Below are 14482 nucleotides of genomic sequence, written 5' to 3' on the forward strand. Positions count from 1 at the left end.
TAATGCTTATTTTATTGTATTTATTGGGTGAAGCTTTAAAACTGCGTGAATGAAACAAAGCACAACTCTAGTAGGTATGTTTCTGACAAGGGAAGAACGTTAAAAGCTCAAAAAAGTTGATTTGGCAGAATATGTCTCCTTTAATGCAGCCAATGCCTTCATACAATATTGCATTGTAATCCGTTTTGAGTCTCAAAGATAACACTTCTGCACAATACTTGCAGAAACATTTCAACTCTAATTGCTTGTCAATTTTTTTCCACTCTTGCCCATCAGCCACTGCTCGTTAGACCCATTATATCCAATAGTTTATGCATTCCTTCAAAACTGTCCAAAAACCTAACGCTTGGAACTATTGCACCACTATATTGCCAGTATTCGCTGCCAAGGCCACAATCATTGTTTGCACCATTTCCTTTGGCGGAACTTATTCAAAAATCCATTCCCTCTACAATAACTCTCAGGAAATATAAAAAGCACAGTCGCGCTCGCCTTGGCCTTAGTTTGAGGTCATCGCGGCTTATTAAAATTCCGCGCAAATTTTGAACAAAAAAGTTGGGAAATACCGTGCGTGGGGGTAAACCGTCACCTACTTGCTGTTAAGGCCAATCCCCCAAACAAACAGATCAGGGCAGCGTCAGCCACTTAAGAGAGGAGTGCGAGGTCAAGGCTTTTGCAAAAACACATAAATAATGAAGCACACACAATTAGCGCTCTCGACAAAAGACCGGTTTCTGAGGTATCTTGGTGTTTGCTTACGTGAAAATAATGAAGATTCGCCCGCGCTATAATGATGTTTGTTCTGCGCGCGGTGATTCAATTAAGAACTCAAGACACCTCGACATAGTGCACAAAGAGCCCCACGCGCACAGAGCTCGCAGGGCTATCTTTGGCTGTGCACTGTACCCAATGTGCTCAATGTGCTTGGCAAGCGGGCTGATGAAAGCTAACAGCAGTAGAAGAGGAACTCATTACACAAGAGTTGGGGATTCAAGTAAAAAAACAAAAAAAAAACAGTTGGCACAGACAGACCAGGAGCACCTTTGTGGGTTTTCTTAAAAGAATCTATGCGGCAGCTTCATGTAAGGTAGACGGTCAACCAGTTTTACACAGGAATATAGCACATTTTTTGGTCTTCGACTGGAATAAATATGTGTTATTGTTACTTGAGTAAATATTTTGGCACCTCTGCTTGTTGTGAGCCGTACAGTGAAGTCAAATGCTGCAAAGTGGAGCCTATAGGGGCCCCAGCGCTGATTAACGAAGAGGACGGTAAGTGTTAATGAAGCTGTGATGGATTTGTGTGGTGGTGGTGCTCTTGTAGGTTTGTAGGGATGGGAAGAATGCCGCAGTACAGTAACAGTATTATTGTGAAAGAATATGTGAAGTGTTACAGGTTTTCTATTCTCCTTGTTAGTGTATATGCTGAGTTCCCACTGCTGCTTCATAAACACAGACATATTTTTGCTAATGCCAAGACAATAATGCTTCTCCACACCAGGTAGAAGTCAGAACAGGCTAAATAATAGAGTCTAATCGGTTGTGACCAATAACACGGTTCATTTATCATTTCAACTTTTTACACACAAGAAGTAGTCAGTTGTCAAGCGGCGTTTCAGGGTATTTTTTCTAGTCGGTCAGAAATGTGCCAGTTACTATGTACTTGACTGGAACGCAGCAGTAAATGATTTCTGCAACATCTTTATTTTCTAGGATTGGAGCAAGTCATTTTAATTTCCAATAAATGTTTGCTAAGTAAGTAGTGCATTCAACATTTTTTTTTTTTCTGATGACATAAAACAGATGTTCGGTTTCTCAGCAAAAACAGTTTAAAGCATTACTAGGAATCTCATGCCCCTAGAGGCCATAAGCGCCACTGCAGGTACATGAGAGTAAATACTACACTGACAGAAAAGACAAAGGGAGAGAGGGATATTGTACATCCAAATACACAATGGAGATCATTTTTGTCACTCAAACTTGGCTGTAAATACTGTTTAAGTGGTGCTAGCCCGCAGTTAGCTTTGCCCATTAGCCTGCTAGCTTCTTCCACGTGATTCTATTAGTGTGTATTGGTGACTCCAACCCGGTAGCAGCAAAGTTGCAAGGGACACCAGGGGCATGAAAGACCCCTTAATCATCCCATTAACACTTGTATTACGAATCCTACGAATAGGATGTATTAAGGTAAACAACTTACTTAGTTCTTCTTTAAGGCAGTGGTGGTGGGTCGCGAGCCTTTCCCAGAAATTATTTAATATTATTATGTATGTACAGTAAAAGTACAGAATCACTACTTGAATCTGTTAAAATGACTGTTATCGGGTTGTTTTGATCATAATTTCATTTTTTTATGATATTTTACATTATGGCTTGTCATCCTGCCTTGTTAAAAATCTGCAATATAATGCTGTTTACCACTGATGCCTAACGTTTAATTTAGATTTCTCAATCCAGAACAAAGCTTACCGTCATGTAGTGTCTCAAAATAAAGCAATACGCTAGATACAAAGAAGGACTCACACAACACCACGTATATTTGACACGATGAGTTTTGTGGTTGGGATGCATTGTCCGCTGGGACTTGGGGAAAGATTAAATGTCCATGAAGGGAGCTCTCTGCTACTGAGCTGTGACTTTTCCCCCAATGGGATTAGCAAACTTTGCACTTACAAAGCGGCTCATCGGGAAACATTGTACAGCGGCAAAACTGTTTTGGACATAGCGAGCTTGTGTTTCTTGTGTTTAATGAAAAACTGAAACTTAGATCTCAATCTAGTGCTGGATAATTTGGGGGGAAAAAACGTAGAATTGAGGTTTTTCTTGTGACTGCAATTAGATTTACGATCCATGTTTTAAAAATATGACTTCACGGTGCACATTTAAAACACGTTCAGGAACATAACATTTGAGAGAAGTCGAACACTGGCATATGGACTGCTCTACTAATGTGAAAGCCCCATGCATTTCAGAGCATGTTAGACTAAACTACAGCGTTAGGGCTGCACAGTAAGGAGAAGTGGCATTCGATGTGCACATATTATGTGGACAGTTACCAAGCCATCTTGTCCATGAAACCTTTTAGCATTCTTTAGCCTGCTCAATGTATTTTGCCATAAAACAACCCAAATTCAAAATTATCCAGATGTTTTCAGCTGTTTTCAACCCATTGACCACATTTGGGTGATATCAAAGCCTAGTTAGAAATCATTAATGAATGTAGAGATCTTTTGTGAGTTTGCTTTGCATAAGCATAAAAAAAGTGTTTTTTGTGGGGTCAGATACACATAAGATGTTAATGATACATAGGGACTGGCTTCTCCATTCATTAATAGGATACTTTCGTTTTGTTGCAGAATATATACTGCCTTGAAAATTGCAGTCTTTTCAATTTGCTAATTGCAACCATTCAAATTGAAATTTTTATTCAATTGCAATTAATGGTCCAGCCCTATTTCAGCCCCAGCAGCGAGCACTTATTCCCATTGGAGTCAATAGCAGTGTTGATACATTAGATTATGGCCTCTATAGTGCATTGCTTAATCAATTGAGCTTCAGTACTAATAACCGCCTTGATGACAAAGGGCTTTTTTGATAATTAAGAACAACTGAAATCAATGCAGCAAAATCTTTCAGTATATGGCCCGGGAGGAGATTTATTTTTAAAAGTGATTTTATAATAGAGCTACAATCTTCACTCGGGCTGTTGTTTCCATATCCTGCGCAAGACGGCGTTCGTCAGGGGCAATAAGGCTGGCCCATCTGTCTTCAGGTCTCTGTCTGATGGAGGGAGCTGATGAAAAGTACAGTGGAGGAAATGACCATACGCCGTATATAGCGGGGCATATATATGTGAATAACTATAGGCTTCACATCATCGATCTTGAAAACAGCTGAAAGTAGGCTATGAGCAGCCACGGGGCATAAAATCTGAGGATTAACTATACGCTCTTATATTATGCTTCATTCTAGGGCTGGGTTGCTATCAAATCGAAATCTCAATTTCACACCGCAAAGACTGCAGTTATTAGTAAAATATTCTCTACAAACTACAAAATATCTTGTCCCCTTTGGGTTTCAAACCTGCCAAGTTTAGAGCAATCTAAATAAATACAGATAAAACCAATACATTCAAGCTAATAACATGACCTGCTTTGTAAAGGAGGGAATGTGAGTGTTTAAGGAGAGATTGAATATGAAGGACGGGTATGTGTTTTATAATAGCAACTTTAAAACATGTCAGTGCAAGACAGGCCCTTTTGCTATGCACTCAATCTATAATCAGATACATGTACTGTACTACCAGTGCATTAACTACCGAGATATAGACTGGTATCTTTGAACAACGTGACTTTGTGAAGTGCTAAACTCTAACTGAGCTGACTGTGTCTTTTCCACGCTTCACTGACATTTTGTGAGATGAAAAATCTACTGACATCCACCCTTTTCTCACACCTGTCATTTCTGATACAGAGAGCGTGGAAATGGCGAGATCCCATCTTAAACGGATCCGCCGTCTTGGACAATAAACACACTGTTCACGTCCTCCTGTCTAACGTGGTGGGTGTCTCTGATAGACAAGCTGTTTACAAGAGTAGGGTGCTATAATATCTTTTGTTTAAGTTTGGAGACAGGCCTTTTGATTACCTACCGATAATGCCGATTCACCCTTGTGACCTTTTTTGAGAGGGAATTTATGGAATGTATTTCAATTTAAGGCCCGCAAGCCAACACTGAAATCACAAATTCATAGGTCGCTATTGTCAAGTGGCAAAGGTGGCAGTAAATTAGGCAATAGCGCTTCTCAACAGATAATAATGCCCTCTGGTCTCTTCACTTTCTATGCATAAACCTTGCTAACCCTGTGGTACACCGCTGCAAACACTTATCATTTGTTTCTTTTAATCATTTTGCTATAATTGTTTTGCCTATTTTCTTGACCGGTATTATATAAGAGCTATTAACGCTTTTTGGATCATCTAAAATCTTCCCACATATATTTGTTGTGCCAAACTCCATCCCACTCTCCCTGCAGTGACATATTTCAGAAGTCTCCAAAATAGAACTATATGTGGTCGCCTCTTTTTTTTTTGTTCTAAGTGATTCATGGGTAAATCTGAGTTTCCCAAAAGCTTTAAAACAGGAGGTGCATAACATATAAATAAACTTAGTGTTAACTCTATATCATGATAATAAAACCAACTTCCCATTAGCGTATATAATCATGACCTTACGTATAAAGCTATAATGCAATAACTCACTTCATCATTATTCATTTATTGTAATCCTGCACTGTCACTGTACTGTATTCAACAACTCAACTTTGTGCAAGTCTCTGCTGAAGAAAGCTAAAACCCTGAAATGCAGAGCATCTTTTTGCAAATGATATTCCACTGTTGGGATGATAAATAACTCTCCGGTTGCCGCGGCGATTATTGGTTTACTGATTATTTGTTTACATCCGCACTTTTGGGCTGATTGTATTTTCACTCCTCCTCATTCCGGACCAGACATAATGCATTTTTAATGTGTTTTCAGCGTTGACATTTAACTTTAGCGATTTGACCAAGGCGCTCTCCGAAGTGCATTCGAGGGCGCTGCGGGGAAACAACTTTTTGCCGTACACTCGTATTCTCAGAAGATAAGACAATAATATTGAAACGTTAAATGAACTGTGTCTTGACAGAATTGTTGGACGCACTTTGATGTTTGACTCTTTAGAGAATGAATTTAACCTTTTCTTCAGAGCAAAATTATAAGTCTATGTAGCCGGGGCAGAGCTGGTGTTGCACTTGCAGTTTACGGCGTAATAAGCGTAATTATTTTTTATTTTTTATTTTTTTACATTTCAGAACATGTTTGTAGGGGTCAAACCAACTGACCACATACAGAGGGGATATTTTGTAATAAGCAGAAGTCGTCACTGTATTATCTAAATAAGGCCTAATTGTGACCATAAAAGTGCTGTTTGAATTTGATTGCTTGTAAATTATTCACCGTCAAGTTTACAGGTTGGCCGATCTAACGTCCGGTCGATATATCTGGCCGATATTTGGTTATTTGACAATAACGGCTATTGGCCGATCTAATGCCGATAAAGGCTGATATCTCTAGAACCGAAAGTGATAAGAGACTTCCCATTTTGCATTGGGAGGAGCTCAGTCAGAGCGGAAACGTTGCTCATTGTTGAACGATATTGAAGTAACTTGTGATATGCGATACGGCTGTGCAATATCGATATTGTTGCGATATTTCACTAAACCATTTCAACACGATATGCTCCATTCTAATTAAACACAAATTGTAAGTAACTAGTTATACTAACATTTTACTATATTAGGTTTAACTAAAACTGAGCTTCCACACATTTATAAGTTTAATACACTGTTTGTTTTTGGCTGAGCTTGCAAAAAAAAAAGTGACAATCTCAGTCAGATTTAAGTAATGTTGCGATATATTGTGGCTTTTTGCGATACGGACATTGCATCATCTAATATCACGATACAATATTTTTTGCGATATATTGCGCAGCCCTAATGCTGATGTCCTCTTTGAGATAAGATGCAGCGTGAGAGTACATGAAGGGGAAAGCTCAAGTCATATGTTTTAGAGATGAAGTAATAAAGACCTGATTCAAAAGGTCGATGTTAGGAACAGAGAAAGGACCAAACTTTGTCGGTGTTTTGAACAAAGACAAGAATTTGGTGTGAGAAATGACGTAGACACGACTGAGGTGATAAATCTCTGCGCAGAGTCAAACTTAGAAGAAAATGATTGGTTTGGAAGTATAACACATCGAGGAGTGCAACATATTCTTTTGAGGAGTGAATAGAGGGCTCAACCCTGACTAGCACAACCACAAACTGACCGTTTCTGTAGAGCTTTGACGTAATGCGGACGGACGGAGAAAATATTAAACACCTGACCTTTTCCACTCACCTCCGCGGGCCGAAACCGAGGAAACATGTAACAGAAGTGACACTCAAATTACTCAAAGGTCACGCATTTCACCATCCAGCTGAAGCCTGTGATAACATCTGTGCTCTTTCGCTCAAACACAAGAGAGACAGCAAAGTTACAAAATGTCTGAGTTCAGCACCAGGGAAAATTAGTTTCTACTTCATTGTTACATCCAAATATCTGGGTTATTTAAACTCACAGAAAAGTTTAGAAAATGCAGAATCTGTATTTCCTCCCAATTAGACATAGACAATAGGGTAAAAGATATCGATGTCTTGCAAGAAGTAACGTCTGGAATAGTATGGTGAGATTGTGAACTAAAGGCTAGAGGAGAAAAAACAAAGTCTTCCATATTGAAATAAAATATTGATTCGTTTTTGGGTGAGCTTTATAAGTTACCTCTGTGTAAAGAAAGCTTCCGAAATGTTCAGCTTGTTTTCAGACGACGTGAAAAGATACAATATGGTACAAAGCCACAGGATTAAAATTAATTGAGTATTCTTTGGCAGCAGATTGTTTGTCGGATACTTGTAGCGTGCCAGTTTTTCAGCGTTGAACTCTGCCGGTGCGTTTTGTGTGTGTTTGTGTCACGGGGGGGAATAGCCTGTTGGGGTTATGGAGGGTGCAACGTGGGGCGATGAATGGGATGCCTTTGTGCTCAGTCTCTTAGCTGTCTGTGAACCGGCGGAGGGGAGAAGGTGAGAGCGAGGAGGTGACGGAGATAGGCAGATAAAGGAAGAAAGGCAGCCAGATAAAATGGGAACAGGCAGGGGAGAGGGGGAGAGAGAGGGAGACTGTGGAGAGCGGGGCCTGGAGGTGAGGCGTGCAGGGGAGGAAGTCGGAGGCAAGGTGACAAAGTGAGGAAGAAAGGGAGAAAGAAAAGAGTCAGCAATGACGAACACGCTGTTGGGTAACAATGAAATGCCAATGCGGTCTAGTCGACTAAAACATATTAAATGTTCCCTGGAGTCACCTGGTAAGGGCAAACAGTGCTGGATCTTTACATCCAAGTGCTACAAAATAAACAGCACAGGGCATTTCTAATAAGGAAATTCAAGTAATCCACTCAATCATTGACATAGACCTGACTAAGTCGTGTAATATGCCGGCCACATTACAAACAAACTCTAGGATCATCCCTATAGGGCAGCATAAGATGAGCAAAACAACTGCCTTGAATAACAATATCGTGACACCATTTCCATTCAATTGTACATAAAATGCAAGTAATTTGTTCTTTCATGATAATGTGTCGAAGCAAGACTTGAAAAATACTAAACGAGGAACAAAGCAAGGCTAAAATATGACGACAACAATAATTTAGCGGTATATTGTGTGCAGCCCTGTTTCCTATCCACCTACACTTTATTGTGTTCATAATTACTCAGTGCTTTTATCAATTAGCAGAAACCTGGCTGACAAACTAAGGTCGCTGGCGAACGCTGTCCACCAGTGAGAATAATGACAGTTCTTTTAGCCATTTTGATCAGTCCACGAATCACTCACCTGACCCCTCGGCCCCAACCTTCACACTTTGATAGACTTTGGAAATGGAGCGATCACACTGACGGATGCTGATGCGAAGCTGTCGGAGTGTAGCGGCTTTTAATGCAGAATCAGATGGAGAGAAGCATTCGGCTGTATTGCAGTCTTATGAAAAATTAGGTATAATACATTTTAAATGGCACCGCGCTACAATGGGAGCGGGAGCTGGAGCAGGTGGAAGGTCAACTGTGGTGATAGGTGATATTTAAGAGACCTTTAACGCACTAAAACATTTAAAAACAAAGGAGATCACTCGGGACCTTTTGGCCTTGGGCTCATAAAAGATTAGATTTATTTTAAGTAACTGAATAAAAATATTGAAAATATGTAAATGATACGAAGTCAGGTCAGTAAGAAATGTCTCTCACGGTATTGTTACTTCTACTTTCTACAACTAGAAAAACCTCTCAAAATGTGCATCTAAAAGAGATTCACATATGCTATGCCACAAGTTTGCATTAGGAGTGTAAAGCAGTTCAGTGGTAAATACTTTCTTTAGAATCAGATTTTTTTGTGTGTGAAAAGGGTTCACAACTTAAATGTTCTTGGAATGGTGCAAACAAACATCATCAATTACCAATTATATTAAAGAAACGGAGGGATTGAAAATAAGATAATAACAAGATTAATAGACTAAAACTGTCAGAGCTTCCTAATATGCAAAAACAGATGAATGACCTCCTTAGCGTAGGTCTAATCATCAGTACATGTCTATTTTTAATAAGTAATAACACTCGATGAGCTAACCTCATTTGATATCTGACTCACTGGTCATTTCACTCAGAGACTGAGGTTGTAGAGTGACCCAGAATAACTACCTCATGTGGTCAGATAAATGGGTTGTGCGTGGCCACTGCGGGGTCCTGTGAGGCCGTCGCAGCATGTCTCCTCCATGATGAAACAGCAGCAGACGAAAGTGCACCAGCAGAGCGGCTAAAAGAGTGGGCAGTCAGGACCACGGCTGCACTGTGTAACATTGCCAGATTATCCTTAATTATACCTGCTAGGGCAACACCTAAAACGGAAGTTACCAAAAAATACCCTGCAGTATCACTGAGGTCTTCCATCTGACAGAGATTTACAGCTTGTTTTTTTGACTTTCTAACTCAGTTTGTTGAATGTCTTCGCTTTTTTTCCTTGTAGTAGAGTATTCTATTTGTTATCTGCTTAAAGGCTTTGAACCGATCGGGAATTAACTTTTCTCACCAGTCCGTGAATATAGTATATTAAAAAACGTGTTACTCTTTCTGGATGTGCTGGAGGGTTTGTGAGAGCTTGAAATGAGATGGAGCATTGTTATAAGTTTAAACTCAACTCCCTCCCTCTTCAACTGCTTGAGATCAAAGAAATCCCAGGTACAACAGCTCTAAAGCAGTACTAAGTAACTCTTGCCCCTAGAGGCCATAAGCGCAACTGCAGGTGTCATTATTTAACTTATTAATTGTCCGTGAGAGTAAATACTACGCTGACAGAAAAGGCGAAGGGAGAGAGGGATATTGTACATCCAATTACACAATGGAAATAATTGTTTTCACTCAAACTTGGCTGTAAATACTGTTTAAAGTGGCGCTAGCCCGCAGTTAGCTTTACCCGTTAGCCTGTTAGCTTCTTCTTCGTCATTCTATTAGTGTGCATTGGTAGCTCCGGTCTGGTGGCAGTCAAGTTGCAGTTGTGGTTTTCTGGCCAGAGACACCAGGGGGAAATTAAAGACCCCCAATCATCCCATTACCACTTGTATTACCCCCAGAGGGACTACGAAAAGGATTTATTAAGGTAAACAAGTGAGTTAGTATTGCTTTTACTCTTCATTTTTACACAGTATGACAATGTAAAAATGCCTATTAACTGTTTTATGCACCAATCGTCATGGTAGAATTGACAATAAAGCTAACTGAACTGAACTGTATATTTGTTCAGGAAAACATCCAATTAATATATTTGCAATATCCAATCCAATGATGGAACTTACTCTCTCTCGCTCACATTGTGCAGGATGTAGGATGCAGACTCTCTCCTCCAGCGCCACGGAAACAGCAGGACCAGATCTGGAAAGCTGGCACCAATAGGGCATCCATACCTCAAGCTCAGCCAACACAGCATGAATTCTCGCCTGCTTTGCAAACTCAGGCGTCCCCCATCTCTCTTTGTGACTGCGTCTAATCTAATAGCATATGCACGATGTAAATAATTGCCGACAACACTGCTGATTTGCATGTTAACAGCAGACGGATGGTGTTTGGGTTTTACAGTGTCCAGGGGCGCCGTTTTTGATGATGTCGTAGAACGTCGCGGTTCTTAAAACCGTGGTGCTTGGAAAGCTGGGGGTCTTGTTGATGTTCTTTGGTTTTGTCAAGCTCAAGTTTAGTCTTGGTTTTATCAAGACCTGGTTCAGTCCTTGCTTAGAAATGATTTAGACCCATTTTAGACTTGTTAAAGCCTTGGATTAGTCCTGGTATAGGCCTCAGAGTTGCATAGAAACTAGGTTACGTCATGTACTTATCACTTACTTAGAACAGGCATGTAATAATGATGATTAGATTTTCAGCTAAGGACTTTTAGCTGTTTTCATCTAATCTGTAAGAACAGCTGGGTGCGGGTTTTCAATTCCAATTTCTTGAGTTAAGACAGTTTGAAGGCCAAGTATTCTCTAAGACATCCCGGTAAAATGTGTTTTTTTGAAGATCACTGATGTAAAAGCTTCTCAGTAGGTGACCCTAAAAGACCAATGGCCTCTTAGGAGCAAACAGCCGTAGAATAGACTGGAAGTCGGGGCACGGGGATGATGATGTGAAGAGGCAGAGATCGTTAGCCTCCATCATCACACTTCATCACAGAGAGGGAGTGAGCCGCTCTCTTAGCGTAATGAGCTGGAAGTATGAACAAAGGCAGATGGCTCCATGACTCACACAATAAGGCTCACATCACTTCATTGAAAATACATCACTCGCCGCACTTTTAAGAGAGTTCCCCCATATTTTTCCTCAGCCGCAACATCAACAGGAATCCATCTCCAAGGCACCGAGCAGCTTCATCAACTGAATTTGGTCAATATCCAGAGACTGATGAGCAGCGTTTGAAAAAAACTTTTCAATAATATAAAAGAGAGCCAAGAGTCAGATACAGCATCATTCATACAAGACCAGCAGAAATTTCAGATTGATACAAATGTCTTCCGTTCCTGATAGGACAATGTATGGCCAAATTATTGTTATCGCAATATAGGAAGTAACAGACGCAATATCCGTTGATCCGTTGTATCACAAAATCACTGAGGTCTTCCATCAGCTTTCGTCATTTTGTCTGTTTGAACATTGCTGTGGTTCTGATATAGGTTTTGGGGTTGCAATCTTATAGTGCAGCTGTAGTTGTCATCACTTTCAGGACATGGGAAAGTGGAATACCCAACTTCAACTTGAGAAAATTAAAAGGAAAATGCAGAATAGTATCTATAAAATCAAGATTGGTTAAATTCAAGCAGAGCTATTGTAATCTGCAAAAAAAACTTCAGCCAATATCCCAAACCGAAACAAGCCAAAGTGGAAGGATATAATCCCTCCGTTATAGCCACATGATAGAGCTGTATTACAGGGGGCAGAGGCGCACATCACCTGTAAATCACCTGTCAGACCAACAGCACTTCATCATCCAAACAAGCAACGAGTCTGATCCCACGGCGGACCATCATCAGTGAAACTTGGCCGGTGCCATGAGCTGCTCTAATCCGAGCACGGCGCACAGCAGGACGGCATATCAGAGCAAGCACAGCCAAACAATGCAAACAAGTCAAAGAAAGAAAGAAAGAGAGAAAGAAAGAAAGCCATAGCCCCTCATTCGCCTCTTTCCCTCCTCCATCACCGGCAAGTGCAACAGTACTCACCCCCAGTTTCTTACTCCGTATCCTCACGTATCCCTGCTTGACTATGTCGTTGAAGTTAGAAGCCATGGTAGCTCCCTTTTGGCCAAGCGTGGCGGGGAAATAAACAAGTGTCTTTTCGTGACGGTAAAGTCTCGTGTCACTTGAAGATCGTCCAATGCGACATCCGGCGCGAGAGAGCAGAGGAGGAGCGGGAGGAGCGGCGGCGGCGTGAAGGAGCAGCCAGCCCCCGTGTCTGCTGCGCTCTCGCTCAGGGCTGCCCGGCTTCAGCGAGTCGATCCATCCGCCAGAAGAGGAGGAGGGAGGTGCCATTCAGCTGATTCACGAAGCCAGAGGAGAGGAGAGAGCACACACGAGAGAGGACCGACGCGCGCTTCCTGGACCACACCATCCCAAAAGGCGAGGGGTGCGTGCGCGGTGAGGGGCTACAATGTTGCATATTATGATGATAACCTGATATTGTAATGTTGCGCAGTTTTGGTACGCAGAAGAGAATTTGAAATAAAGTATACTTCATAGGAGAAGAAATCATTGATGTTAAAGGAAATGTAATTTGTTCGGTCAACTGTGTGGGAAAACCTCTATACTATATGTTATAGTTTTCTAGAACAAAATGTGGTTCGCGTAAGGCAAGGCATGTTTATTTAGAGAGCACCATTCATACACACAGTAGGCTTATTCAAAGTGCTTTACAGAGAAAACAAAGTCAAGTACAGTCCAGTTTGGCTTAACCCAAATCTAAAAGCTTCTTGGAAAAAAGCGTCAAAATAGAGACGAAAATGAGGAGGAAAAATCAGCAAAAGAGTGGCAAACACGTCTGCCACAAAATAGCCACAGAAAAGTGACAAAAAGCAATCAAAATGTGGATTTTTCTTAATTTTTTTTTTTTTTTAACATAACCCGCAACAGAAAAGCAATGGAAATAATGTCAAAACAGTGATGACAACATGGGGGAAAGGATCCACTTTGATCAGATTTGTAGGCTTTAGCTTTCAAATGAGGTGTTACACTGGCCTGTAGGTTGTAACCTTTTGAAAACAGACTTGGTTTAGGTGGGAGTTAAGAGTTTAACATCTTACGGAAGACTGTTCCACATTTCAGCTGCATGAAACTGAAGCCTCACCTTGTTTAGTCCTGTCTCTTGACACCTCCCCCTGAAGTTCTAACACTAAGCGTTCACTGTGTTTTTATATCGGTGAGTGCTCGTTTAATATTTTACTCTCAGCATATGGAGCTATTAATATTTTGATGATTCAATTCATATTCCATTAGCAGGGGCTGCGCTCAATCACCTAATGTTTACACTTAGTATGTCCTACTAGGCTAGTGTTGTAGTAATATTGATTTATTTTTGAAACACTGTAAGCATATCTCTGGAATCCTACAGTCCCCGTGTCCCCTTCACCATCAAAGCAAGCGTCTACTCTACTGGGGCTTTGTGTTCAGACTAATTTGCAACACACTTTGTACCTCGCCTTTGCTTATTACCTGTCTAAGCATGAATATCATTTCCATATTTTGTGCCCGAGCCGCTAATAAGGAGGTATAATTTTAGACAGCTGCCATGTTTTCCCAATTTTTTGACAGCCCTGAAGTCATGCTGGGTGATTGGTTAAATAATACAAGTGGATAGCCCGGCGCTGCAGCCTATTAAAGTGTTGAATAAATTGTATGCAAGCAGGAAAAAATGCATTAAAAACATTAAGGTGTAAAACAAAGGAGAAAGAAAGGCAGTTTAAGGATAATCACATTCATATGTTCAGGTTATGGCTGAACACTAGACAAAAGCAATCTAAGATGTGAAAACAAAAACACTGCCAGATCTGTAATCCTTATTGCGATCATCTTAGACATCAGGAATCTGGGCTCACACCACAGATGGCTCAGGTGCGGCGATACCACAACCTGCTATTACATATTTGGATTAAAATTCAGAGAAAAGTGACGATGGGTTGTGCAATACTGTTACATAAGCGACGGTAAGGAATCAGACAGGTTTTTATGTCTGACACAGGTGGACAGATTAGCCAGGTATTACCAAATTAAGAGTAATGTTGCTTTGAAATATTTATTGTGATATGAATGGCATGGTTTATTTGTAAA

At 40.7% G+C, this 14482-nt stretch overlaps 1 protein-coding gene across 1 annotated transcript in view; it reads right to left on the reverse strand.

Moving 5' to 3' along the window:
• dok6 (docking protein 6) overlaps positions 1–12763 on the reverse strand; it is a 56566-nt gene extending 43803 nt beyond the window's left edge. Inside the window, exon 1 of the mRNA XM_079575826.1 lies at positions 12383–12763. Coding sequence (XP_079431952.1) covers positions 12383–12691 — 309 coding nt within the window. The 5' untranslated portion in view covers positions 12692–12763. The remainder of the gene's footprint in view (positions 1–12382) is intronic.
• Positions 12764–14482: the final 1719 nt, after the last annotated feature.

Source organism: Gobius niger (genome assembly GCF_951799975.1).
Source record: "Gobius niger genome assembly, chromosome: 18".
NCBI classification, from domain to species: domain Eukaryota; kingdom Metazoa; phylum Chordata; class Actinopteri; order Gobiiformes; family Gobiidae; genus Gobius; species Gobius niger.